At 56.9% G+C, this 27,600-nt stretch overlaps 1 protein-coding gene across 3 annotated transcripts in view; it reads right to left on the bottom strand.

Annotated features, from left to right (window-relative positions):
• Positions 1-1,168: 1,168 nt before the first annotated feature.
• The window catches only part of ADGRD1 (adhesion G protein-coupled receptor D1), a 122,710-nt gene continuing 96,278 nt past the window's right edge, over positions 1,169-27,600 (bottom strand). For all 3 annotated transcript variants that reach the window (XM_077875205.1, XM_077875202.1, XM_077875203.1), the window contains 10 exons: positions 25,767-25,870; positions 24,218-24,329; positions 22,150-22,303; positions 18,844-18,910; positions 18,150-18,216; positions 9,229-9,320; positions 7,013-7,139; positions 5,710-5,751; positions 4,360-4,452; positions 1,169-3,109 (listed from right to left, as the gene is read on the bottom strand). In XM_077875205.1, the coding sequence (XP_077731331.1) occupies positions 3,014-3,109; positions 4,360-4,452; positions 5,710-5,751; positions 7,013-7,139; positions 9,229-9,320; positions 18,150-18,216; positions 18,844-18,910; positions 22,150-22,303; positions 24,218-24,329; positions 25,767-25,870 (954 nt within the window). In that variant the 3' untranslated portion in view covers positions 1,169-3,013. The remainder of the gene's footprint in view (positions 3,110-4,359; positions 4,453-5,709; positions 5,752-7,012; positions 7,140-9,228; positions 9,321-18,149; positions 18,217-18,843; positions 18,911-22,149; positions 22,304-24,217; positions 24,330-25,766; positions 25,871-27,600) is intronic.

Raw genomic sequence — 27,600 nt, forward strand, 5'->3', positions numbered from 1 at the left:
TTTGCTGGTAAAATGCTAGAAAGATGAACATATCAGTAATTTCTCACTGGCACTGAGCACTGGCCCCCCACAACTGGTTTGTTGTTTTTCGTTTGTTTTTTTTTGGGAAAGATTTTATTTATTTATTCATGAGACACAGAGAGAGAGAGGCAGAGACACAGGCAGAGGGAGAAGCAGGCTCCATGCAGGGAGCCTGATGTGGGACTCAATCCCAGGACCCCGGGATCATGACCTGAGCCAAAGGCAGACATTCAACCACTGAGCCACCCATGTGGCTACCCCACAACTGCTTTGGGAAGCAATTGGGCAAAATTTTTCAAGAGCCATGTAATTATTTCCTTTTTGATGCAGAAACCCAATTTGAATTTTCAACTGGAAAATCATCAGTATGAGAAAAGAAGGCATAAGCAGAATGACATCAGAGACGTCAATATCTATGGATCCCCTACCTCATATGTGTAGAGAAAAATCTATCAAAACAGTAACATGATATGCATACAAATAAAATACATACATGCTGTACATAACACAAAAGCATGGAAAACATCTCGTAAAATAATTCACGGATTTAGTAAAACATCACACGTAATTGGATGTTTCATTGCATATCCACTACAAGCATAATTATGAATAATACGTAGCAATATGGAAAGTCATCAAGAAGAGCATGAGGAGCCTAAAAGCAGGTGGCTGCACAGGGCATATGATATTGGACGAGGAAAGTGTGCCTGCCTGTTTGCAGGGATGCCAAAGCAGACTGGGTGGCTGGTGCTGAGGCTCCCCCACACCACACATCTATGCAGGGGACACAAGGCTGCACAGACCCTCTCCTTGTCCTCCTTCCCTGGGCCCAGGGGCTGGTGCTCACCCCCCGCTGCCCTGCCCTGAGGAGGGAGGCTCCCAAGAGCCAAGACATCATCCACCACGATATCCCAGAGCGGATGTGCTGAGTACACAGTGGGCGCTGAATAAATGTCTGCCAAGTGAGTCCCAGGGCAGGATTTCCTCCATGTGTGTTTCTGTACAGGTTTTTGTCATGAGACTTAGTCCCGTTCACATCCCATAAGCAACAGACTTTAGGGCCACAGTTTATCTTAAGGACATTGAGAGTTTATTTCATACAAAATCACAGCATATTTTTCTTTTCTTTTTTTTTTTTTTTACAGCATATTTTTCACTGCTTAGTGGCATTCATCATCTTTACTGTGCTGTGAACTACTCTAAACACATGATTCTTTCCAATTTCTTATCTTTGGCCAAATTGCATGTAGATAATAAAGCACTGCAGAAGCCAAAATCTTCATCTTATAAATAAAGTGCACTGCTTTCCTTCATTAGAAATAAAAAGTTATTCCTTCTTTCTCTTGATATATTAGCTATGTAGCGCGAATATGCAGAGTGTAAAACAAAGAATTCCAGCTAAAGTAAAGACACTTCCTTACTTGATTTGCTTCACCAGAAATGAAAGAGACAAAGGTGCAAGTGTAGATCTCAGGAATACAGTGTTCTCACTTCTAAGTGCTCCCGGGCACGACAAGGATCCAAACGCCCAGTTACAAGTGATCTGGTTTCTGGAATCCCGAGAAGCCTGGGCAGGGGCTGGGCACACCTGGGCTCTTCACTACGAGGGGTCTCGGCAGCGCTCTAGCCCCCAGCCCGCCCCGGGGGCCACAAGGTGCCTGCCCTGTCCCCCCTGTTGAGTCAGCTGCACGCCGGGCCTCACTGGGATAGAACAAAGATCCACCTGATCCACATGGGGCTCTGGGTCGACCTCCCCCACGCAGGGCACGCCTATGCCTGACTGTGGCACCCATCATGATCGGGGTGCACTGTTTGGAAGGCCCCCAAGTTCCGGCAGGTATGTGGGGTGGGCAGGGCTTGGTACCACCACGGTCACAGTTTATAGGAAGGTTTTCCAGTATCGGCTCCGGGTCTGAACATCTGACCTACATGGCTCATACACCGATGGATGGATGCCCTGTTCTGAGCTTTCACAGATATTCAATGGCATTGGGGGTCACATATAGGGTCACAGGCTCCGGTGTCCCAAGGACCCTGCCCACACACGCAGTGGTAACAGTCACTCCATTTCCTACAGGGCCGAGTCTCAGTCCACAAACCAGTGGCGATCCGTTCCCAGGCCCCTGCATCAAGCCACCACCCCCCCAGGCCCCTGCGGCCACATGGCACACATACCACTGGCATCTACCCATCAGAAACACAGCAGGTGTCTATAAGTGACCAAGAAGCAGCTCTGGGAAGCGAGGCCGTGGAAGCCCAGTGGCAGGGCAGCAGCCAACTCTGGAGGCCGGGGCATGAGAGAAAGCTCAGGAGCTCATAGCAGGGCCTGGAGTGTGGGGAGAACTGAAGGAGGGCTGAGAAGCTCTCCCCAGTGGCCCCACCTGGCTCTTCACCCAGAAGAGGCATTCCCCTGCGGCCAGGGCCCCCAGCCCAAAGACTCCACACAGCAGAGGCCAGAACGCCAGAGTGGCCTGCAGGGCACCAGCCTGCCAGGGCCCCTCTTCAGTGGGCGCTGGCCTCTCAGAGCTGGTTGTGGCTGATTCAGCAGGTTGAGGACATTCCTCATGCTTCTCACATGCCCCTGTCTGCCTCTGCCTGACCCTCTGGGGGTGCCTGGGGGCCTTCATGCCCTCAGGACCTTGCCCCTTGGTCCTAAGGCCCCATCACGGCACCCAGGCCCACTTGCCCTGCTGGTGCTGCAGCCCAGGGTCCTGTGTGCCCACAGGGGCGGGAGTGCCCGGGGCACAGTCACTTGGCCACAGGAGGATCAGAACCGGGAGGGCCACCCACTACCTTATATCAGGCTTTGGGCCCAGCAGGGGGCTCCATCACACAGGGAGTGTCAGAGGCGAGGGTGACCATCATGGGGGCCAGGACACCGTGTCCAGACAGCAGCGAGCAGAGGGTCCCATGGTGAAGGCAGAGTGTATCTTGTGGTCAGTTTGAGGGGTGTGTTCTGAGCAGCAAAATGGCCCATCAGAGACCTCCTGGCTCACACGGTAGACAGGTCCATGCGGTGGGCAGAATGGCTGCCCCTGTCCCAGGGGCTGAGCTTGGTGGACACTGTGCCTGGCCGGGTCCCGTTTATCTGTAAACCACAAAGGAGTGAGCTGGGAAGACACTATCCCCAGATGGGACACCAGATCCCAGTGAGTATAGAAGTGCTGGGCCAGAGAGCTGCAGGGGCTCCCCCCACCCCCGCTGGCCATCAGGACCCCCCTGCTCCCCGAGGAACTGCAGGGGGCATGGAGCTCTCTACCTTCTGCACCGACTTCTCATGGCTTCCAGGGGCTGCTGTGCACACCTGTTCTGGCACAAGTGCATTCGTTCGCACCCCTCCCCATCTGTGCCTGCACTCACTCTGTGTTTACCAACCACACCCCACTGCTAATGTAGGCTCTGGGGTCACAGGAATGAACAAAGCCAACCAGACTCTTGTTCCCATGGTGTACCCGCCAGCAGGAGGTGGGAGAGCCACACGTGCGTGAACAAACTGAACAGTGTGGATGGTGGCAGCAGCACCACACCACATGGGGGGCACCATTACTGCACGCTGCCTGGGGAGTTCTTCCTGAGGACAGCACCCCAGAGCCAGGCCCTGGGCTCAGGTAGCAGGCAGCAGTGTTATGGAAACACCATCATCTGCCCCAGGCAACTGGGGGCCCTGCCTGCCTCTGCATTTCCCACAGGGGGAAGGTGAATCAAGCCTGGTGTTGAGATGACAGGCTTGTTGAGATCCCTGAGTACCAAGAGTCCAGATCTCAGGGGATAAGAGAGTCCTCTCAGGGAGAAGCTTCCTGAAGGCTGGGCTGTCCTGGTGACTCTCAGCCTCCCCAGGCACCAGCAGCATGTCCAGGGTCTGCCTCCTGGTCAACTGATGCTTCCTTCCATCCTCCTAAATCAACATGGACCTGGGAACATGACCCTGGGAAATGGGCAAAAGGTGGTGTGATACCACCAGGACAGAGGACCCTGCTGTTTATAGGGCCAAAGGGCATAATGTCACCCCAGAGCACACGCAGCCTGCAGGCCATGTCAGGTATGAAAAGGCTGAGCAAGAGCCACTGGCACCCAAGCCACACCTCCACAACCCCGGCCTGGGCAATCCCCTGTACGACATGGCCCTACCCAGGACAGGCTCAGGGAAGGAAGGAGAGCCCACTGGAAGCTCTGGGTTTAGAAAGCCTAGGAGGGCACAGGCCTAGTGCACCTCAGCAAAGCTGGAAGCCACTCTGGCTTTCCAGGTAACAAGGATAGAAGATAGGAGTCTATGGGTCTGTAAGGGTCAGGGTCAAAGCAAGAAGAGGGGACGCAGACAAGACACTGCCTGGTACTCACAATGTCGGAGCTGAAGGGCTTCACGTTAGTGTTGCGGGAAGAGCTACTCGTGAGGGTCCATACCTTGGTTTTATGTTTGAAGGCAGCCCTCACCTTTGAAGGCAGAACAGAGGACTCGTTAGAAGAAATTTCAGTGGTGGAAAGAGCACCAATAAGAGGTCATCCTCAAAGGTCTCTAGGTTTTGTGTTGAAATAAAGTCCCAGAATACCAACCACAGGGTATGGGCAGGATTTGGAAGCATCCTATCCGGACTCTGCCTCATTCGGCAGGTGCAGACTTTGTCCCACCCCTGTATCAGGGCCTGCACAGGGAGAAAGCTGGATCTGGTGTGGTCCCTGCTGGCCTCATCACAGTTCTGGACAGGGTACCAGACATGCTCAACAAGGAATGGGGAGGGAACTGGACCGACCAGCCACAGAAACAATGGAGAAGAAAGTCAACTAATGCAAACACGGGGCCATGCACAGCTCAAGGCCACGTCTCCTTCCTACCTTACAGACCATAGTTTTGGGCCTGGGGGCTTCTCCCTGGCTTGGCAATCATGTGACCCCCTCCATCCCTGGTCATCATCATCCTCAGTGACTCACCCTGTCTCCCCAGCATCCCTTCCCTCCCTGCCTGACCTACATCCCTGTACCAACAGACCCTCTAGAGAAACAGCACAGATGGGGTGGTACCTCTCTCCTGTTCCCACTCACCACTCCAGAGGTACCTCCCATGACTGAGCCTGGTGGGGTCTCATACATCAAGCCACAATGTAAGCATCAGTATGGGTCTTGAGAAATAGGATCTGGAGCAGCCTCTACCCTCCCCATGGCCATGTGCACAGCCGGTGCAACACCCAGACTGCACTTGAGAATGAGCCCACTTCCACTGCCCCAATGCCCGTGAAGGACATGTGACACAGTCCCCCCTAAACCCTACAGTCAGGAGACCTCCTTCTTACACCCCAGCCAGCTTCCTCATGCCTTTGGGACTGTTGAGAGGACATCTACATCTTACTCTCCCTGATATGCCAGACAGCAAGCAAGCAGGTGTAGATTCTGCAGTTCAGCTGCCCCCCCTCCCCACTGTCTCCAACTCCCCTGTCCTCCACAGAGCCAGCAGGGCCTGTATGATGCTGGAGGCGGGGGAGGGGGAGGAGGCCTGGATGTTGCTGAGCAACCAGGATGCAGGAGAAGGGCTGACAGAAAGCAGCCCCACTGCACACAACTAGTCACCACTACCAAAGCCTATCCAGGATTATGTTCCCAGACACCAGCCTAATGGGGCAAGACTGTTTCTGCTCTCTATGCCCTTCCAGAAATGAAAAACCATCTTCATGTTTTCAAGAAATAGAACAAACATACCTCTGAATTCAGAAAACAATGGAAAAGGAAGATGAAAAACCCCTGGGGAAGAAGGAGAACACAGGATTAGGGCCCTCGCATTTTGTCACAGCACTTTCAGGGGCTTCTTCCCAAGGCTACATGGGTTCTGGGAGTGGCACTGGTGTGGCGCACTGCTGGGGAGCCTGCGAGTGAGCTGTGTGCCAATCCCGTGGTCTGGAGCCTCTGAGGATGGAGGGGCGTCCTGGATCCCACCCTGAAATCTAGCTTAGAAGCAGGCACCACTGTGACTGCTCTGCTGTTTGGGGAAAGGTATAAAGAAAGGTGGATTCCCAGGCAGGACAGACCAGATAATGATAAAATGCTGGGAATGAACAAAGGTGAGGACATTGGACAATCAACTAAACTGAGCCCTGATGTCTTCATCTCAGACAGCATGATGGTAACAATGAGATGGGCATGAGAATGTCTCCCCAAAATTGGAGACAGCTGCAGTGTGTCCAGCACCAGGCAACACCTCACATGGGTTGTCTCATTTAGGGCTGAAGCAGCCCCTGAAGTGGTCCTGTTATTGTTTGCATTTTATGGAGGAGAAGCTAGGACACAGGAGGATAACTGAGGTGCCCCAGGACCCAGGGTGTGCAGGGCAGGGCTGCAGCCAGGACAACTGATCAGATTTTTTTATAAACAGCCAGAGGGAGACAATGCATGGAGCTTGTTAACAAATTACAAGCCCAACACACTTCCGTAAGATGCAGTCCCTAGTCAGAAAGATGCAGATGCAGCAAGGACCACGCACGCTGAGGGCTGGGTGGGCTGTGCTTGCGCTCTCCAGGATTCAGCCTTAGACTCAGCTGTGTGGACTGTGGGTGGTGGCAGGTGCTCACTTCCACCTTTCTTCTGGGGGTTGTGGGTCTAGGGACACAGGCTCTGAGCACCCCAAGTCTCTGGTTTCCGGGCTGCTGACTTCCCCACCCCTCCATGCAGGAGACACACATGAATCCAGACCTGAGGTCCACACTATCACCACCTCTCTATGCTGGGCTCCCTTTCTGGAGCTGCATGCACGTTGATTGTCTTCCCTTTAATTAAGGCCTAGGTGTGCCTCCCAGGGGTACTGGTCAGCACGATGAGGCAGCCCTGCTGTGGACATGGGGATGGTGCTATAGGCCCTGTGCGGAGACCCATCGGCCCCAGGCATGCCCATGCTGTGGGCTCACAGATATGTGGCAAGAACAGAGAAGAGAGGATCTCCCTCCTGCCCCAGTGGCAACCTGCTCTATACACATCCGTTCATAAAGCTGACAGTCCCACAAACTCTCACCTGTAAAGAGTTGAGTATAGCAAACACGTACTGGAAGGCCAAGGCCTGGCTGTTGACGGCAAGCACACCAAAGACCCACGAGGTTCCCAGGATGGGCAGCAGCACGGCCACAGCTTTTGCTGTCAACCTGAAAGAGAAGTGGAGATGGCCATTCTGGGGGCCAGGCAAGTGGGGGTGGATCGGCCTCTGCAAGGCCCCTGGATGAGAGCAGACACAGTCCTGCAGGGGGCCAGACCTGGGCTCCACTTGCAGGTAACCTTGAGAAAGGAGTTAAGCACTCAGGACCTGAAACGCGGCCCCTGCCAAGCCAGCAGCAGCCGTGCTTCTGCCCTCTGGCAGCTGGCCCTGGGCACCCAGCAGCCGTCACACCCACTGGGCACCCTTAGCTCATCACCCTGATCCAGCCAGCAGCACTAGTGGATCGAAATGCTGATCCCAGACACCCATGAAGGACAGCAGAGCAAGACTTCAGTGCAGTGGACACATAAGGGTAGGAGGCAGGCCCAGAATCAGCCTCATAGATTCCTTCTCAGAATGTGGGTTCCATGAACATGGTCCCTACTGTGGTCTCTCTGCAAGCCCAGGGCAGGGTCAACACCCAGTCAGCTCCCAGTGAACCTTTGCTGAATGAATGATGCAATGACCATGAGGTCATTGCCATTTCTGACATGTGGCACAGTCTATCCTGACTTCTGAAACAGCTCGGCTTTGTACACTGGGGATTCTGTGCCTGGGCTTCACAGGAAAGCCTGCAGACAGCTGTGAACTGTGCTTGTCACTGGGAACACCGGCTGCACATCTGCCTCCCTCACTAGACCAAGAGGTCCCCAACGGCTGGACTGGGGCTTCATCTCTGTAACCCCAGAGCACAGCAACGCACCAGGGCCCAACACGCTCTCAGAAAGTGACCCCTGAATGAAGAAATAAATGGGCAAGTGAATGAGTGATGGACAGAGCCCTGGGCATGCACAGTGTTTGGAATGGATTACAGAGTAATTGTCTTATCGATTTGCTGCTGACATATTTACTGCTTTTGCTCTCAGATCAGAAGAGACACAGTGTGACTAAAGTAACTTTAATTATGTTAGGGCTTGGGAAATTGAAAAGTTGCTAGCGTTTTAAATATTTTAAATTCTGTAACATGGAAATGACCATCCATGACCAAATCTCAGCCCAGTGGGACCAGTGCCCCCAGTGCCCCAGTCTGTCCTCACAACTCAGGCCCCTTCTCTGCCCGCACCCAGCTCCTGGGCAAAGGTCCCCTGTGCATTCCCGTCCCTCAGCTGCAGGCTGGGCTTCCCACATCCCACATACCTCCCCCCACCCCCGCCCCATTCTGGAAGGTCTCATCTCAGCTATCATGCCCACGAGCGTCCCTGTCCTGAATGTTCACAACAGCCTCCGGGTGCCCTGTGAGGACCCACCTCCCCCCTTCTTGGCCCTGTGCTTTGGGGGTGCTGAGTGCACCCCAGAGCCAGGATGGACCGTGGGACTCAGGCGCTGGTGAACTGGTCACTTGCATTCTGCGTGACTGGTGCAGGGGTAGGCCCGGGACCCGATGCGAGCCGCCAGCCTCCAGGCTCGGACCTCTGTCTAAACAGGTGGGAGGGAGGGTGTTCCCGTGTCACCAGGAGGCAGGTCCATGTGAGCATGAAGCCGACAGGGCACACAGGGATGCAGGATGCAGGAGGAGCCGGGCCCCCTGGCCTAAGCAATTCTAGACTCCCTCCTGGACCCTGGGACTACCTGTGTGCATCAGTCCCCCCTTTTCTTCAGCTAGTTTGTGTTGGCTCTTCTGTCACCTGCAGTCAGTGGAGCCCTCATGATAGGAGGTCAGGGACCCTCGGGTGGAGCCCCTCCCCAGGAGGACCAGCCCCGGGGCACCTCAGGGAGTTCTTCCCTGAGGAGATTCCTGTGCATGACAGCCCTTTACAGACAGGAGAGCAAGACACTGAGGGGGCTAGTGGCAGGGGCTAAGGAAGGGTGGAATCTAGAATCTTCCTCCTTCGCCTCTACAAGTAGCCTCTCACCCCAGGGATGGAGCAGAGCCCTGTTTTACACATGGGTCAGCCAGGCTGGTAAAGGCTGGTCCTGGTCAGAGGAGGTAGACAGCAGCCAAGCAAGAACACAAGCCTGGGTTCCCCAGCAGCCACCCCCTGCTACACTGAGCAGCTCTGCAGGTAGGACCACCAGCAAAGGCCCAGAGTCCAACTTACTTGAAGGCACTGGGGTCCCCATGTATCTTGTAGTTGTCAGCACTGATCTGCGAAATGACCCTGGTCACAGCAATAAGGATGCCGACATTGACCTGCACGAGGGAAGCGACAGGATTCAGAGTGAGGGCCGGGGCTGTACCTGCAGAGACCCTGATCCCACCAGGCAGCTATCCATCCGCCCACCCCCACCCTGCCCAGAGCTCTGAGCCAGCAGGTGGTGTTTCTGCAGAAACCTGACTCACCTGGGTCCCTGAGCATTTACCTGCCCTGGCCATATGCAGCAGCTGCACTGTCTGGGAGCACACCTGCCCCCCACCCCCCACCCCCGCCCAGGAGCACAGCGAGGAAAGGCCTGGGTTCAGACCTCATTTCAGCTCTGCTCACTGGGTGGGCCACCACACAACACATTTGTGTATTTGCTTCCCCATCTGATGGGAGACAGCAGTAACACCCACAGTGTGAACAGATCATCTGAAAGGATAAGAAATCATATCCATAAAAACCCCTGCATACTACGTGGCTTTCACTCCCCGGCCCACCCAGGCCTGGGGCTGTCTCACCCACAGAGGCCACAGCACCGGGGACTCGTCTGCCCAGTGGTGCCTTCTGGCTGGCTGGGAATCTGCAGGAGGCTGGGGGGGTTGTCAGTGGGGCTGGGTGTCGGGGTTGAGGGGGATCTCTGCAGAGGCTCCGGCACAGCCTGTCGGTCCCGCGGGCAGCTCTCCGGGGCCCTGACCTGAGCCTGGCAAGGCAGGAGGCAGCAAGGGGAAGGAGGTGAGAGCCCGGATTTCCTGCTGCTGCTACAGCTGGATTCAGGGCTGCGCTGTGACCAGGACCCTCTCTTCTCTCTGGACGAGTCAGGAGGTCAATGACAAAGTCATTGGGGAGTCCAGCTCCAGGCCAAAATCCTATGTGCACTTTCAGGCCTGACCACAGGCAAGGACAAGGCCGGCTGTATGGGTCTGCAGGCAGGGATTTGGGGCTCCCACCCTGGCAGCCATGCCCATGAGCACAGGTCTGCAGGCCCAGCCCAGGCACCTGCATCTGAGGCCTCCTTGTGGGGGCCCAAGCCTGAGGTCTGCCTGAGGCTCCACTGCTGACACCACCTCACGCTACAGCTTGCAGAGACACCCCCCAGCAGAACTCAGAGCTCTTCCACTGCACTCTTCTCAGCCACCCTCCTCCCCAGCCCTGGACACCCGTCCCCCGCCACTCTGTGCAGGTCATGGACAGAGGACCCAGGGTTGGGGGGGTGGCACCCACCCCGCTCAGCTCCAGCCTGTACTACTGCAATCCACCAGGAAAGAACATGTGCTGCAGCACATGCAGCCTGGCTCCGTGTCTTCACTGACACTTCAACCCCTGGCAGCTCGGCTCCTGGCATCAGATGCACATCACTGGCCCTCCTCTCCCCCCGCACAGGAGGATCCTCACAGAAGTCCCCCAGCGCCACGGAAGGTGAAAGAAGTCAATGGTGTGAATGTTCACCAGCAACAGTGCCTTCCACCACTCCACTCCCCCGCCAACCACAAGAAAACCACACTCAGCTACGCTGAGAAAGAGTGGGCAGGGCCAGGGCCCAGAGGTGCGGGGGCTGCTTCAGGGGTGGAAACTGCGTCCAGACTGCTGCCGCTCACAGGAGGCTAAGTACCGCTGAGCGCCAGAGCCGGGGCACTCACACTCCGCAGCACACCTGCGGCTCCCAGCGATCGGAGGGCGGGGCCACCAGGAGCCTGTGTTACACCATGGGACTTGGCTGTTTTCTCAAATAAATGCTTCTTTACTTTATGCCTTTGGGTAAAGCCTAGAGTTCTGAACTGTTTGTGTTTTTACACGTATGATTCTTGTAGGACTTTCTAAGCATTTCAAGGTGAGGTTCATCTTGGTCCTGTCACCTGCAGGCCTGGCCTCTTCCGCTCTGGGATTTACATCCTAGGTTCCTCACACTGGGCAAAGCTGAGGCTTTGTTTGGAACAACAGAAGGCTGGAGATCAGGTGACTGTCCACAGCGGGCAGTGGGTTTGGGAGTGACCGTGGCCTGCCCGCTTTGCAGGGGCCCGTGTCCCTGGCCACTCTTCCCACGCTATAAAGCCAGAGTCCAGTAGCCATCCTGTGGTAAAGGCCCTGGACAGGTGTGTTTGTATTTCTATTTGCTTCTACTGACATAAAGCCCTGAGGATACGGGAGCAATTACCAGCAAGGGTGTCTTTTGGAGGCGGTACAGACAGGGGGGCTGAGAAAGAGAGGTGGGCAGAGGTTCATGTACTTTAAGCTTTTCTTTCAAATTCCTAAGCATGTGTGTTAGAATTCCAGAATCACATTAGTCCCCCGTCAGCCAGTACCCACACGATCCAGGGCCTCACCTCGGGCCCCGCTGCTAGACGAGGCCATGGGGCTGCCCCCGGCGGAGAAGTGGGGGTGCAATTGGGGCTGCCAGCCCTCTGTCACCTCCTGGCTTCTGCCAGGGAGCATGGCAAACGTGGTGAAGCTGCTGGCATTTCTGGCGGCCACCTTTCAGCATCACATGCTGTTTCTATAAAGATTTCTCTGGGGTTTATCCCTCTGTCTCTCTCTCCCCACCAGGCTCGTGTGTTTCTCTCTGGTGAGTATGCTCCCTTGCTTGGGAGGACAGTCTTACCTGCCTGGATAGCAGGAGAAGAGGCGCATGGGCAGAACCCCGACCCCACAGCTCATTCAGGCGGAGGCTGTGCTGCCAGCCAAAAAACCCTAGTGTTTCAGGAACAACCAAAACTGAAGTGGGCCGGTCCCCTTACCCCGGCCACCCATCCTGGCCGGTGCCTGGCGCCCATGGGAGAAGCCCAGGAGGCCCGTGCTCCACGAACACTGGCTGTTTCATCAGCCGGGCACCCCTGCCTGATATCGGCCAGCAAGCCACTGCTGACAGATGCCAGAGGAATAATTCAAGGGCCACGTTCCAGCAGAAAAGAAGTTGGGGAGAGGATAAGCACTTGATATGTGGCCACAGGAGGGGGAAGGGCTGGGCAGGGCTCTGGGGTTTGCAGCAGGTCCTGCTGCTTGACCTTGGGAGAAGCCACTGGGAGGCATGCCACGACTCACGGGGAAAGCATTACATGTAAAAATACAGGAAACACAGCGGGGTGCCTGCACAGCTGTGCTTCCGTTCCTGTGAACCCCTGGATCTGGGCATCTGTGGCCGGCACCATAACCCTGCTGCATACATGCTTCTACAGAGAGGAGAAGGCTTCTCCTCAGAGGTGAAGGCTACAAAACTCCAGAGTTTCTCTCTTCCGGGAACCCGAGGCCCTTGCCCTGTCGGGCCTGCACAGAACAAGCCCCTGGGGGACTTAGGCAGAGTCCTGGGGTCACCATAGGGTCCCTAGTGGGGGGGGGGGTCCAGACTCGACAGCTATCCCTGCTGGTCTCGTGGGCAATCCACACTCGGGCATCGGGGGGGCCATCCAGGGAATGGCAGCCACTTCCCTTCCCGACGGGGGTTGGGGGTGGTGGGAAGAGTTCACATGCTGACAGGCGGGCTGCTGCTCACTTCTGCACTTCCTCACCAGCACGAGGCCTCGCAGGACCAGCCTCACCATAACACACAGGAACACCAATCCCAACACAAACAGGCACCTTTCAGGGGCATGGTCCAGCCACACCTGGGATTCTGAAACCCCAGGTCTTCACTTGGAAATGAGGGTGCGTCTGGGAAACGTGGACAACCCCAGACACAACCAAGAGTCCCTGTGGGGGTCAGAGGTGAGCCCCGCGGGCCAGGCTGGCGTACGGCCAGAGTCCACAGGACCCCAGCTGCAGCCCCTCGCCTCAGGCCGCGTGCTTCCTCTGTGATGGCCCTGTAGTACGTTCAGCTTTGTGCCACATGGTCCCAGTTACAAGTCAAGTCGGCTGCTGTAGCATGAAAACCACCACAGACATGTGCAAGGACCTGGTTGTGGCTGGGGGCCCAGACACTGTTTAGGAATGCGGGCAGTGGGCCACACTGGGCCATAGTTAGTGCACCCCTGCACTTGGCTCGGAAACCACTGAACCCCTTTCAGCCATGCCTCCCTCTCGTGGGCTCCAGGGCTCCCCTATGTCCCAGGGGAGCACTGGGAGCTTACAAAGGCCCAGGTCCTATCAAACCAAAAACCTCCAGAGATGGGGCTCAGGTGGGAACCAGGAATTCCATTATGTGACAAGTCTGAGGACTGCTATCCTTCAGGGTTGATGTTACAGCCAGAGGTGGGGCTGGGCGGGCCAGGAGCTCACAGCCTCTGAGGGACGGGAACGGGCTCCTGAGAGCCTGGCGACACATGGTGCCAGGACCCTGTGCAGGACCCCACACCCTGCTGGGTGCTGGACAAGGATCAAAGCAGGGCAGCCTGCGCGTCCCCAAAGTCAGGTTAACACTCTGGTCACCCGAAAACATCTAGGACAGGGGCTGTGCTCGCCCAGGGCCTCGGGATCAGGAGGCCGAAGGTCACACAGAAAGCACGAGGCACGTGGACTCACACATTCTGTCCCTTCCCGTCTTCCCTCTCATCTGTGACGTCCCTTCACACCCCCTCCCAAAGTCCATGCTCTGCCCAGAGGACTTTGGTCATCCAAGGGCCGGGGGTCTGTTCTGAGCCTGCTTCTACCTTTGGGCGTGAACTACTTTGGGCGTGTGGGCAGCAGGTGAACTGTCCACCCAGACCCCAGGAAGTGGTGGGAGCCCGGGATCTCTGACCCAAGCCCCTGTGATCCCCTAAATGGCTGGTGATAAAGTGACTGTGGCCGTGCCTCCCACAGCCCCGGGGACAGGGGACGGCCCTGGACTTGCCGGTTCAGACCCAGTCACTGCATTCCCTCCTGTGGCTGAAAGCCATTCACTGAACACTGGGCAGACTTGGGGCCCCTTTTTCTGGCCGTGGAGGGGCCTTCTGGGCCACATCCTGTCCCCTCCCCGACCTCTAGGCCCTTTCTGAAGGGGAGCCCATACAATGCTCCTCTCCCCCGAGGAAGCTCTTATGTGCCAGGTCCGTCCCCAGAGGGCAGTGGCCTGGCCTTGGGAACCTCATGTCCCCTCACCTCACTGTGACGGGGCCCTGAGCTGGTCGCACCCACGCTGCCTGCCCACAGGTCTCACCACCTGCCCCAGAACAGGGCAAGTGGTGGTGTTACTGGTTACTCTGGTCTCACCACAGACATAGCCAGAAACACCTAGATCTTTACACAAGATCTCCAGACATGTGATGCTAGCCCTGAATTTAAATTTAAACACAATGAAGCTGTGGGTAGTCTCTGTGGGCAGAGCCACCCCTCCATCTGCAAGCTGGGAGATAAACTGAACTTTCCTTCTCTCCTTCAACCCCACATCCAGCACCAGGATGGTCATCTCACCACCTTTTTCTCCCAAATGGCCCTCAAACCTACCCCTCTCTTCTTTCCGGGACCCCAGCCTGAGGTAGGGTCTTCACCGCTACATGTTGGGTCTCAGCAGCATCTTCCCACCGGCTAACCCCCCCCCCCTCACCTATCTATTCAGGGCATGCCCCCTGAGAACCTTCTTGTTCCCTGGGGGAAAGGCTCCTAGACATGTCCACAGAGGGTTCTGGGGAGATGGCAACCAAATGGCCTCTGGTATCACTGTCCCTACAGCCTCTCCTGTGCAGAGAGGCCTTTGGGCTGGTGGGCGGGGTGGTGAGTCACCCCTGGGAGGGCCCTCCACCCCTGGGAGGACTGCAGCCTGCTGCCTGGGACAGATGCTCCCAGCAATACCTGCTGCCCATCCAGGACACAGAGGGACTGAGGGGATGGGGACAGGACACGCACGTGTGAGTCAGTACCCACACCAGCAGAGACTGCTGTGCCCCTCCACCTGCAGAGATACCTGGGGAGCATGGTGGCTGGGGCTGTGACCAGGGGGTGGCCATAGAGGATGGAGTAGCCTTTGCCACCTAGGGTCCTGCACAGAGGAGCCTGAGGAGAAATACCTGGCCTCACTCCCCTTCCATCCTCTCATCTCCTGCTGACACCTTCACAGGCCAAACTTCCCCAAAGCCAGAGAGCAGGAGGCTGGTCCAGGTCTGTCAGACCAGCCCCTGGGGCACAGCCAGGGCAGCAAGGAGATCCCACTGGGACGGCGATGGGCTAATGTCCACACAGCCCCCAACTCCCTGTTACCCAGCCCTTCCATCAGGGCCACTGCTGGCCCACAAGGCTCAGAGCTCAAACCACAGCCTGGCCTTCCAACGCCTCTCCTGTAGCACAGACACTCAGGCACTGCGGCCACAGAGGACCTGGGAGGATCTCGGGACTGCATGTGGGAAGGAAGTCACCTCCATCACCTGTTTATCCCTGTGGACACCCAAAGCATGTGTCACCTGGTAGGAGGTGGGCATAGGGGCCAAGTCAATGCCATGGAACAACAGGGCTGGTATGTGGGGCTGGCACCACCTGCTGTCCCTCTCCTCCCACACTGTCCCTCTGGAAAGCCTTTACCAAGAAGGCACTGCCCCACCAACATGCGGCACTGTCTGCACAAAATTTTAATTAGGAAGGAATAAACAAGTCCTCAAGCACCTTCCTTCACATCCACTTCTAATTAATCACCAGGGCCAAAGGCTTTGGCGGTGCCAACAAACTTGGAATGAAGCCAGGTGGGCTTTCAGATGACAGCCGGCGAAAGGAACAGGGGTGAGAGGAGGAAGAGTATGGAATTTATGAAACCCGGACCTGTGCAGGGAGAAGTAGTCCAAGTCCCTGCTGCCCGTTCTCAGTGGTCACCTGTCTTCAGGTGGTGACAGGAGGTGATGAATGAGTACACTGAAGGGACAGGATCTGAGGAATGTCCCTTCCCTTACCCATCAGCATCAGTGGCCCCCAGCCAAGGTGGGACTCCACACCCTTCAAAGGCAGCAGCTCAGAGGCAGTGCCATGGCCCGGGTGACTGCCCCAGGGTGCATGGAGGGCACGTCCTGGGGTCCCAGCAGAAGGGGTTCACATGGAGAGCCTGTCTAGGAGTCTGAAGATAGGGGTGCACATGGAGGGCCTGTCCTGGGGTCCAGAGATGGGTGCGCATAGAGAGCCTGTCCTGGGGTCTGGAGGCAGAGGTGCACACAGAGAGTGCATCTGGGGTCCTGGCCCAGTGTGTGGAGTGTGTATTCTGAGGTCCCACCTGGGGTTATGGAGATTATACACCATGGATTTGCACTGGGTGGGTAGGAAAGATGTAGGGAGGCCCTTTTGCAGGCCACCCCTTCCTGATATCAGTGCCCTGAACCTCTGGGGAGAGATGCCCAGATGCGATGGCAGAAACACCTGGTCCCTGATCAGGTTCATGCTAGATACACACCCAGGTATTCACCAGGGTGCAAGAGCATCCCACAGCTCCCCACGGCTTCCTGGGGACCCCCTGGCTCTGGCCCCTGGGCAGTCAGGTGATCTTGGCCTGGCCAACCATCTACCTCCATCCCCAGTAACAGGCTCTGGAACAGACATGTGACCCACAGTAGCAGATCAGAACTGCCCTGGGACTTCGGCTGTGACTGCTGGGAATCGTCCTTGTCCCTGCCCTACACTGCACACCTGAAGGACACGTAGAGTGTGGACTCCATTGTACCCCCACAGGGAGAGTCGGCCTCAGGTGCAGCCAGACAAGAGGCATGGAGCCAGCCAGACATATCTGCTGACTTCACTGAGTCCCTGACCCCTGCACTTCCCAGAACGGAGCCTTTTCTACTTATAGGGGCTTTAATCTGGTTGGTGTCCCTGGGGTGGGGGAGGGAAAGGGGAGGAGGAGGAGGACACCCTGACTAATGTTGCTGCCCCTACCCCCAGGCCCAGGATTTGGTGGTTCTGCACTCCCTGCCCTAGGCTCCTCCGCAGTACCATCTGTGGCACCCATTCCCAGGGCAGACAGGGACACTTCACGGAAAAGCATGACTTCGGGGAGACAGTCGTACACTGAGCTGACTTCCCAGGAAAGCGCAAGGACACTGTGGGACTCTCCTCCGACTTGGCCAAGAGGACCCAGCACCACTGAAGCTCCCCTGGGCGCTGCCCCCATGTCCCCGAGTCAGGAAAAAGTGGGGCCCCCCGCCCAGACCAAATAGGGGCACAGGTGCGGGCAGAGGGGCCCCATGGCACTGCCCCTCCTCCGGGAACTGCACCCGGAGTTTCTCAGAACTTCATCCCCGACCTGGAGTCCTCGTGTTTCCTGGGGAAATGAACCCCCTACTCCATCCCCAGGGCTAGTGCTGCGACCCAGGCCTGGCCAATCAGAGCACTCTGCTCCTGTAGCAGCAGCCAGGAGCCGATGTTGGGCCATGTTCCAAGCTAGGCTGATCAGAAATGATGACAGGCACTGAGGGGGGCACTTGACGGGATGAGCACTGGGTGTTATGCCATATGTTGGCAAATCGAACTCCAATAAAACACACACACACACACACACACACACACACACACACACACAGAAAGACATGATGAAATTTAACCCCAGAGCTTTCATGGGAAATGTAACAGGAACAATAGCTAGAACCCCGTCCCCCGCCAAGGCGGGAGCACCACTCCCCCAACTGAAGACGGAGCCTCTAGCTGGAAGCGGGAGCCCCACCCTGTGTGGCAGCCCCCCTTAAACACTGGGCAGGGCAGAGCAGCCAGCGGCAGGCCTGCCTGTGAGCTCATGGGGCCCTAAAGTCATGCTCTCTGTCCCCTGGGTCTTGGGAAGTCTGCAGGGTGGCCCCCAGGCGTGCATAACCATCTCTACTGCAGGCTGTGAGGAGTACCAGGAGGGAAAGACCCTGGGGGCACACACTGCCCCCCAACAGACTGTCTGCATGCACCTGCCCTCCCCACATGCCCTCTGGGGTCTGGGGGAGGGGGCACTGCAACAGGCTGTAGATGTGGTCATAGGGCCCACACGCCCAGCCCCTCCACACTCACCGGCAGGGACTTACCACAATGATGGACAAGGCAGGGGCCACAAAGGCCCAGACAGCCCCGGTGCTGATGGACAGCCAACAGCTGTGGGCAGAAGCAGAGCATTAGGTTCACCCACTGTTCCTCTGTCTGGGGTCCCTAGTCACCCAGAACGGTTGCTGGGACAGTATCTCTTTCCACCATGGGGTCAGTCTGAGCAGCCAGAGTAACACTGTCAACCCCAATAGGTCTCTGCATCCTATCCATGATGATCTCATGCCTCTCATTCTTGGGGTGCACGTTCCAGGTACCTCCCTGCCCCCATTCTCTCCAGCACCTCCAGGACCATGACACACAAAACGCCCGAGGCAAGGGCCAGCATCTGTTGGCGCCTGCTCTGAGAAAGTGGTTTCTCCAGGGAATACACAGGTGTCTGAGTGGCCCTCTGCAAGCTGGGCAGCCACCCAGGCTTCCGAAGACAGGTGACAGACCCAGAGTAGTGTGCTTCCCTCACTGTCCTGCAGACCTCTACCTGGAGGAGGATCCAATGGTCCCATCCTCTGGCAACCTCTGCAGGCAGGGAGAAGGCCCAAGGCATAGCCAGGCTGCTGGTCACTCTCTTTGGCCTCCTTACTGCCAAGGCCTGGGGTGGGAGCAGCCCCGCACACCCAGACCCGCCCCCAGAAGTACATGGGGTGCTCCCGCCACATAAGGCCACATCCCTGCACTTACTTCATACTGGTTCCATAGCTGCTCATGGCGGATGATACTGAAATGACACAGACCAGGAAAGGAAAACCTGTGCAGAGAGAGCAGGAGATCAGGGCAGCTTGCCTGGAACCCCTCACTCCCCAGGTCACTTGGTCCTTCATGGCTGCTGCATGTGCAGAGCCAGCAGGAAGTGTGGAGGTGCCGAGCAGCCAGCCTCCAGGAGCTTTGGTCTAGACCAAGGCTAACTCACGGTCACACATGCACACTCACTCACATGCACACAGGAGCACAGAACTCCGAATCACATCCCCTACAAATCCAAGCCTGGTTCCACAAATGACCCACAGTGGCTGCAGAGAAAGCAGCACATCCTCGGGCCTCTGACCACAGGGAGTAGAGCACATCCCCCCAGCTCCCCAGCCATGAAGGGGGTAGGGGAAGGGCAGCGAAGGATCCATCTACCTGCAGGCTGGCTCCTCCAGGGTGCCGAGAGGAAGGGCTCCTGATAAGCAGGCTGCATCATGCTTGTTCCCAGGACAGAAGCGGGGGGTGCTAACCATGCATGAGTACCCCGAGCCTGTGCTGAGCCCACAGGCCCCAGAGGAAGGATGGGAATCCTGACTCTGCCTGGGTGCCTCATAGCAGCCACCCCCCGGATCTTTCTAAATAGTTCAAATGCATTACCATGAAGGTCCATAGTCTCCTCGTGGAAATGGACATAAGAGCATCGTGCTCCCCATGCTGTTGTGAGGACCCCTGTGCTACGACCACACGTGTGAATAACAAGGCTCCAACATGTCAGGTCAGGCCCTCTAATTATCTGCACTGTTGTTAACCAACTCAGTCCCTCCTCCACTGTCACTGTCACTGGAAACTCGAGTCCCAGCAGCCTCGAGTCCCAGCAGCCTCGAATCCCAGCAGCTGTGCAGGCACATGACATGCTTCTGCAGATGGTTCCGGGTCGGTCTGGCCCTGTCCCATTAGATGTAAGCTTCTTAGAGTTGAAGACGCGCTCCCTTTGGAATATGGTGGTGCTTCCCTGGCATGGGCCTCCTGATGCTGGGGAGGGCCGTGGGAGCTCCCAGCCAGCACAGAGCAGAAAGCCCAGGATGCAGAACATGAAACCTGACACGGGGCAGAGGCCTCCAGAGAAGGGCAGAGAGGCAGTCAGGAGACAAGGGGCTTGCCCTTCTACCAGGGCAGAGGCCCTGGTGCTATCTGCAACATGCTTCCAGGTACCTCTCTGGGCATGTGGGAAGCTCACACATGTCACCCTGAGGCTGTTGGGGCCTGCAGGCTCATTCTGGGCCATAGTTATGGAAGGAAGTGCCGTGTGTCTCTACAGGCTATTTCATTTCCAGTGTGGGGTCCTTCCATGAACTCTCCTCTTTCCCAGCAACCTGCAACCTCCACGCAGTGACCCCTCCACCACCACGGGACTGCCATGGCCACTGGGGACACAAAGTGGAAATGGGAAGTAAAGGCCTGTGGCTTTGCAGCAAGAGCTGGGTGCTGCTTATTACAGGAGCACTGCCTGGTGGCCCTGACCCGCGCACTTGGGCTCAGCACCGCCCAACTCCCCAGAGCTCCAGGGCCACTCAGGGAAAGGTGGGCTGCGTGAAGCATAATTTAGAAATTGTGTATGTGCACCAGATGAGTGTGTGCTCACCAAAGAAAGTGGTAACAGGAAAAGCAGTTACATTTCCCTCACTTCTGAGCTGGTTAGAGATGCACAACTGCTGTACGGATGTGCGGGCTCAAACATCCCTCACAATCTCCCCTCCTCTCCCATGGGGACACTTGGAGGACAGAGATTATAGTTCGTTCACCCTACCAGTCCAACCTACAGCCTGACATCTAACAAAACCTCAAGGTATATTCTTGATTTGACGCCTCTAACCCCCAACTCAGCGTCAAAACAGCCCTGAGGGTTTCAAGCCCAGGGCAGGCCCTGCAGGGAGAGGCCTCTGTGCCAGGCGCTCCCTGCAGCATGGTCTCCCTGTGCCCTGGGTCTGCCTTAGCTCCTTAGCTCCTTCTGCATTAGAACCTGCAGGCTGAGAGGACCTGACTGCCTGCAGATTGTTAGGCCCAGCACTAACTCCACCCTAGTCAGAAGGAGAGTTGCAGTTCACAAGCCCTGAGGACATCAGCATGGGGAAGCAGATGTGCAGACCAGCTGCTAGGACCCTGGCCAGGCTCCCTCTACCCTATAGCAGCATCAGGGGCTGCTTCCTCACACACCCACAGTGACTACATTGGTATGAGAAACTATATAGTCCCAGACAGTGCTGTCAAATAGGATGGGAAACTCAGGGTTCCCAGATTGCCTCACTTTTCAAAAGATCTCTAAAATGCATATAAAATCTCAAATATTTTAAATATTGGTAAAAATAATTTGTTTTTTTCTCCAATACTGCAGACCAAATAGAGCCCAGAGTGGGCACAGGCTCTAGGGGTGCACAGACTGGGTGTGGGACATCTTGGCCACCACGGGCAGCTCCCTGCATGGCCCCAGCAGTGGGGAGATGGCTGCGGAAGCCATGAGGGTACAGAACATACCTCCACCGTACTGCCAATACACTACATCAAGCAGCTCAAACCACAAAATAAACATGTTTATCTGCTCCTGCCTGATGGCTGTGAAAATTAAACCCATTTGAAGAAAAGCAGGAATAAGCCTCAGGTCCCTGATGCTGGATGAACGTTTTCTAGCAAATGCAAGCATGGCAGGTGTCAGTTCCACAGCCCATTCTATACAGACTCTGGCAGGAAACGAACTCCTTGGGTCGGGGTAGGCAAAAAGGGAGTTCACTGAGTCAAGTAGGGAGCTGCAAGAGGCAAGCTGGTATCAGAGGCTGCCCGCCCCCCGCAGTGTCGCACTCTAATGCTGGGGTACTGTCCAAGAGAAAGGACCATGGTCCTTGCCCCAGCTCCACAGCAGTGCTTCAGGGACTCTCCCCAGGTATGGAGGAAACAGATTAGCTCAGAGAACCACAAAGCACTCTCCACAGGAACTGATCTTTTTTTGGAACAGAGCATGGAGAAGTTCAAGCCTAAGGGAATCGGATTTCCTGGAGGTGTGTCATATGAAGGTGAAATCATATCCAACCTACTATAACCTGCCCCTTCCCACCCCCCAACCTGCCCCTTCTCATCCCCAACTCCGCCCACCCACCCCCACCTGCTCCATCCCATACCCCCTACCCTCACCTGCCCCCTCCCATCAGCCACCTGCCCCATCCCATCCCATCCCTTCTACCACCACCTGCCCCCTCTCGTCCCTGCCCATCCCCGCCCACCCTCTTACCCCCTCCCACCCCCACCTACCCCATCCTATCCCATAGTAGTAGCGGTGCTTGCTGTTCTCTGAACCAAAGACCTTGATCACCATGCTGTAGAGATGTAGCCCTTCCACCAGCATCCACGCAAAGGCACTCAGGAAGAAGTAGTGCAGGAGCATGGCCATCACCCGGCAGGGCACCTGGGATCAAAGACACAGAGGGGACACCTCCCTTGGGGTGAGCGGTGGGTGAGCGGTGGGTGGGCTGTGTGGGGCATCTCTGGTCTCTGTCCTCCTGCCCCACCCCCAGGGGAGGGGAGGGGTCCCCGCGGTTCAGGCGGGGCACGTGACTCCCACACACTGATGGGCTCAGGAGAGCGTGGGCAATGAGGCCTGGCCAGTCAGCATAAAGGCCCCTGCCCTCTGCAGCCGGGTTGGCTGGGGCTGGGCACTGAGCACAGCAGCCCAATGGGTGGGCTTTGAGGGAATGGGCGGAGCCTGGGCTCTGTGGACACGTGGGGGCAGCAGCTGCCCCAGGTCCCTAAGCTGGACCTGCTCCCAGTCTGGCGGCTCTCTGGCCATGTCCATATGGGGCCGGGAAGGGGGTGGGATAGAGGGAGGAAAAATAATAAGTTTAAATATCACCTTCAAAAATTACAGTAAAGAGGGGAAAATAAAAAGAATTAAAGACAGAGTCGGGGAGGGTGTGATATCTGTCGGGCACCCCAAGCTCTGCAGTCACGGTGGTACCGACATCAGCTCATTCTAGGGAAGGCATCGTGTCCCCGGCATCTGGCTTCCCAGACAGGGCAGAACGTCCCCAATCCGCCCCAGGTGTGCACAGAGGAGGCAGGTGTCACAGGTGCAGTGCTCGTCCCCATGGCCCCTTCCCGGGGGCGTCGCTCACCCACCCACCGCTCCGGGACCGACCCGGGGGTCACCCCCAGTCCACCGCGGGCTCATCCCACAGGCCTGTCCCTCCAGCAGGACCTCGGAGCCCTCCCCCGGGGCTTCAGACAGGCGGGCCAGGGGTGACAGGAGCCCGGAGCCCGCAGACCTGCTTCCCTTCCGTGGCCTCGCCCCTCCCGGGGGGTGAGTGGGGGGCTTGCACAGGCAGCGTTGGCGTCACTAGACGCCTGATCAAAATTCGCAATTCCAGGCCCCACCCAGAGCTACAAACCCAAACCTGTGTTCTAAGAAAATCCTGAGTGTTGACACCTCCAGAGAATGAGGCTGGTTCATGCCTGGTCCCCCTATGGCACCTGCGGGACTTTTCAGTGGCCCCTCTGGGCCCCTAAACCTGCGAGGGAGGACCCTGAAGCCCAGTAGGGTGGAGCTCTCCCTGGCAGCAGCCCTGGGACAGGCAGAGAGAACAGGAAGCTCTGCTGACCCTCACTAGTGTAGGATAAAGAGCTCACCCTGTGTCAACCAATCCTGCATGAATCTTAAGACCACTAACCTACACTGCTCTTCCCCAGAAGGGCCTCTCCTTCTCTCCTGGTGGGAGCAAGCAAGAGTCCACTTCTCCTTTCCACCAGCTGGGATTAACACCCACATCACCCCAAGCCTGGGTCATTTCACTTTTAGCTCTTAATCTTCAGGGGGTCTAAGACTTCCTAGGTCCCCAGCACAAAGGACAAGGGGAAGATAGGCCTGGGTCTTCACATTCCTCTTGCCGGCAGTGCCCGGCCTCACCCTCAGAAGCAGAGGTGGCTGGGGGTTTGTGGTCAGTGCACAATGAAGAGCAAGGGGTCAGACCTTTACCAGAGTCTTCTGTCACCAGCTCCCACATCTAGAAGCAGGACGCTAAGGCTGTACTGCCTCGGTGGGCCTCTCTTCAGGATGGGAGGGCTGGTCTGTGTCAGCTCTCTGCATCATGCCCTCATGCCACCAGTGCCATAGGGTGAGCTGACATACCAGCAGGAGCACCAGCATCTTTGCCACTGAGGCGATGGTGGGCAGAGAACTCCACTCAGGCAGGCTTGTTTTGTGCCTCTCCTGGATGAGCCACTGCCCACTATCTGGGGAATGAGGTCTGAATTCTGAGTTGAAGAAACTAGCAGAAGGTGCCAGCCCTGGTGACATCAGACAGCGGAAGGAGAGGGGCTTACTCACCGTGCCAGGCTTGAAGCTGAAGCTGACCAGCAGGAGGATTTGGGCCACTAGGACCGCGAAGGAAAGGTTGGCGTGGATGTGGTAACGCTGGTTCCGGATGGTGCTGACAGAGCTGAGGGCAGAGAGGCAGGGGTGAGGCCCAGGCCCAGCGCCAGCTCGGCTACTGCTGCTCCCTACCACTCCCCCACCCCCCGCCTCCAGAGAGCCCACCCAGATGCTGTTACTCCCTGCTCTAACACCTCGATGGCTCCCTATTGCTCTTAGAAAGGATCTAGTGCCTTCCACAGGCGCTGGCTCAGCACAGCCTGCCACCTGCCTCCCCCTTCCAGCCTCTGCTCAGACTCAGCTTGCTCCTGCTCACACTGGCCCATCTGGCTCACAAGCACCCCAGTCCTCTCCAGTCTCTGGCCTTCCTGGGAGAGGACTTCCTGACAGGGAAGGAGCTCCACCTTGTCTCCCTCAGCACTGCTGGCCTGGAAGTGTGTGCTCCTGCTTCTAAACGCTTGCTCCTGCCCCACCCCCACCCCCGCCCATTCTGTGTCCTGTCCTCAGAGCTGCCAGCCTGGCTGTGGCAGACTTCCTGAGCTAAGCTGAGGGGTGGAGGAACCAAAGAACAAAAGTCTCAGCTCAATGCTGGTCCAGGCTTTTCCTGTCTGGCTCAGATGCCGCCACCCCTATCCTTAGTTCAGGGGAACCAAGGGCTCCTTACTGATCATGCTATAGCCCCTGACCCCGGGACCCTGTAGTCATAGCCAGGACAGGTGCCAGGTGTCCTCAGGGAACCAGAGCAGGTGAGGAGGGGATTCTGAGCTCCAGGAGGAACCCTTGGAGCATCACCACCCCACTGAGGAGGGAGGAGAGGAAATGCCCAAGCAACCTCAGAGGGAGGGGGCCCCATCCCAGGTAAGGCCAATGGTCCTAAGCAGCAGCCAGCATGTCCTCACAGTTGTTTTGCACAGGCGGACAGCGCTCAGTTGTTTTTCATCCCAGTTTGGAAAGGGCCACAGAGGACTCAGCTGCCACCCTCCCCCTGGGGGCTGCGCAGACTCCCTTGAGCTCTGACCACATGTGGCTTCAGCTGGGAGGGGCAGGGGGCCTCCTCAGAAAGGGCTTTCCTGCCTCTCCAGCTGATATCAGGGATCCCTCTCAGAGCTGCTGCTTTGATGCCTTGGGGAAGGGGGTCGTCAGTTCTGGCTCTCGCCAGCCCAAGGGCCAGAAAGCCTGTGGGCCAATGACCCTTCCAAGACTTTCCGGCTTAACTAAAGCAGGGTGCCCTCCAATGCCACAGCCCCTCCTGCCTCTTTCTTCTCTCTTCTCCAGCACCCCATAACCCCTCCCTGCACCCCAAACCTCAAAATGGAAAGTAACTTTGGAACAGTTGTCTAGCTGTAATGCACCACGTGCAGGTTCTCAAAGGGGCAGTCACGCGCCGCCTCACCAGTACAAATGCCAACGGGAAATCAAAGTGGGGCAGGGTTGCACTGACGTCTACACGAGGGCACCAGACCGCCCTGGACACAGACACAGGAGAGAGCAGAGGATGACTCACGAGAGCATGGCGAAGGTGCCCAGCGTGAGCACCAGGCAGACCAGAGACACGGAGCAGCCGATGTAAGTGATGGACAAGAGCGCCATCTTGTGTTCATGCGTGAGCTGCGTGGAAGGCAGAGCAGAGGCGTCAGTGCTGGTCCAGGTCCTGGAGGTGGGAGGTGACCCGGCTCCTGCTGGAGAGGGTCCCAGAGCTGGTGCACAGCTGACTGTCAGGCAGCCGCTGTCCCGGTGTGTGTGTGTGGTGCTGGTCACCAAGTGCTGCCTTTCCCCCACCCCCAGATGCCCTGTTATCACCACCCACAGAGGTTGTGGTGTCAGCCCCTGGATTTACGCTGGAACACTCAACCCGAAGCGCCCCACCAATCACTCAGATTCCTCCACCCCTCCGGCTTCTTTCCTGCTAATGCATAACTCCTGCCCTCCCATCCCACCCCATCCCCACTCCCGCCGCCCAGCCCTGCCGCCTAGTCTAGCCTGCAGCATCCAGGGTGGATCAAGACTTTGGACCCATATGAGCCTGGTTTAAGACCTGGGGCGTGTATGGGGCGGTGGGGGGGGCGGGGGCTGACTCCTCCCTGAGGATCCCACGGATTTACACATCTAAAGTGCCAGAGATGAAGATGAGTCATCTGACAGTTCGTGTATAAGCTGGCTATCATCCCTGATGGCAGCTAGAACATAAAGGAACTTGGTAAATGAACTGGATACAAAGCCACAGAGGATGGTGACACAAGCCAGAGCTCACCTAGCAGCACAACCCCAAATGGTGGCTCCCTCGGCTCCAAGAGCCACAGCCTCAGATCAGACTCACTTGACCCTGGGCTCCAAAGCACTCCATGCTCCCTGAGCCACATGCCTAGGAGACCAGCTTCCCAATGCCCATCCCTGCAAAGGTGGCTGCTGTGCTTCCTGCTGCGGCCTACGGCTGTGTCTGCCCCAGAGATCCAGCCAAAGCCCCTTCCCATCGCCACTGTCTGCTCCTGCACCAGACCTCAAGGTCCCTCCAACCCTGGCCTGGACACCCTGAGGCTTTCACTGTGGCTAAAGCTGCCCTCTTCCCTGCTCATCAGGACATAATCAGGAACAAAAGGAGGCAACTCAGAGGATGTAAGAGAGTGGTCAGAGGACCGTGGGCCCAGGAGGCCCCAATGCCACAGACCAGGGACAGTGAGTCGTGCAGAGCAATTTGGCCTATGGATGGACAACTTAATGGGCTTTGCTTCTTCCAGATCTGAGTCACCACCAGTCAACTCACTCCCCAAGGGCTAGAAAACACTTTAGGGCCTCGATCGAATGCAGGTGGGGAAGGAGAAGCCTGAGCCCACAGCCCAGATGCAGGAGGGGGTGAGGGGGTTCACCCACACGAGTCCCCTAAACAGGAGGAATGCATGTGGGCCAGTGTGTTCTCACAGCAACTTCTTGGCCATGTTGCAGGACCTGGACCCCCAACACCCTCTCTGCACATGAGCAGGCCGCAGACATTCCAATTCATCAGATCCCCAGGAAGGCAAACAAATGTGTTCTCAGAGCCACCTTCCCAGGCTGCATGGACAGATTCTAGGTCCCGCAATGTGTTGTAAGCAGGTCCCTGTGGACTGCTCTGGAGTCTCTGGTGTTAGACACAGCAAGGGAGAGCCACGCTCTCTGTCCCCTCTAATGACGTCAGGGGGTACAAGCATAGTGTCTTCTGAGAAATCTTGCAGGTAAAACCCAAATATTCAGCTATGTTTACCCTGGCACTTGTCACACACTTTGAGAGAGGAAATGAGAAGCTACACAGCATCTCCAGACACAGTTCTGGAAGAAGTGCTCTTACAGAGGTTTTTGTTTTT

This window comes from Canis aureus, chromosome 27, assembly GCF_053574225.1.
Source record: "Canis aureus isolate CA01 chromosome 27, VMU_Caureus_v.1.0, whole genome shotgun sequence".
Classification (NCBI taxonomy): domain Eukaryota; kingdom Metazoa; phylum Chordata; class Mammalia; order Carnivora; family Canidae; genus Canis; species Canis aureus.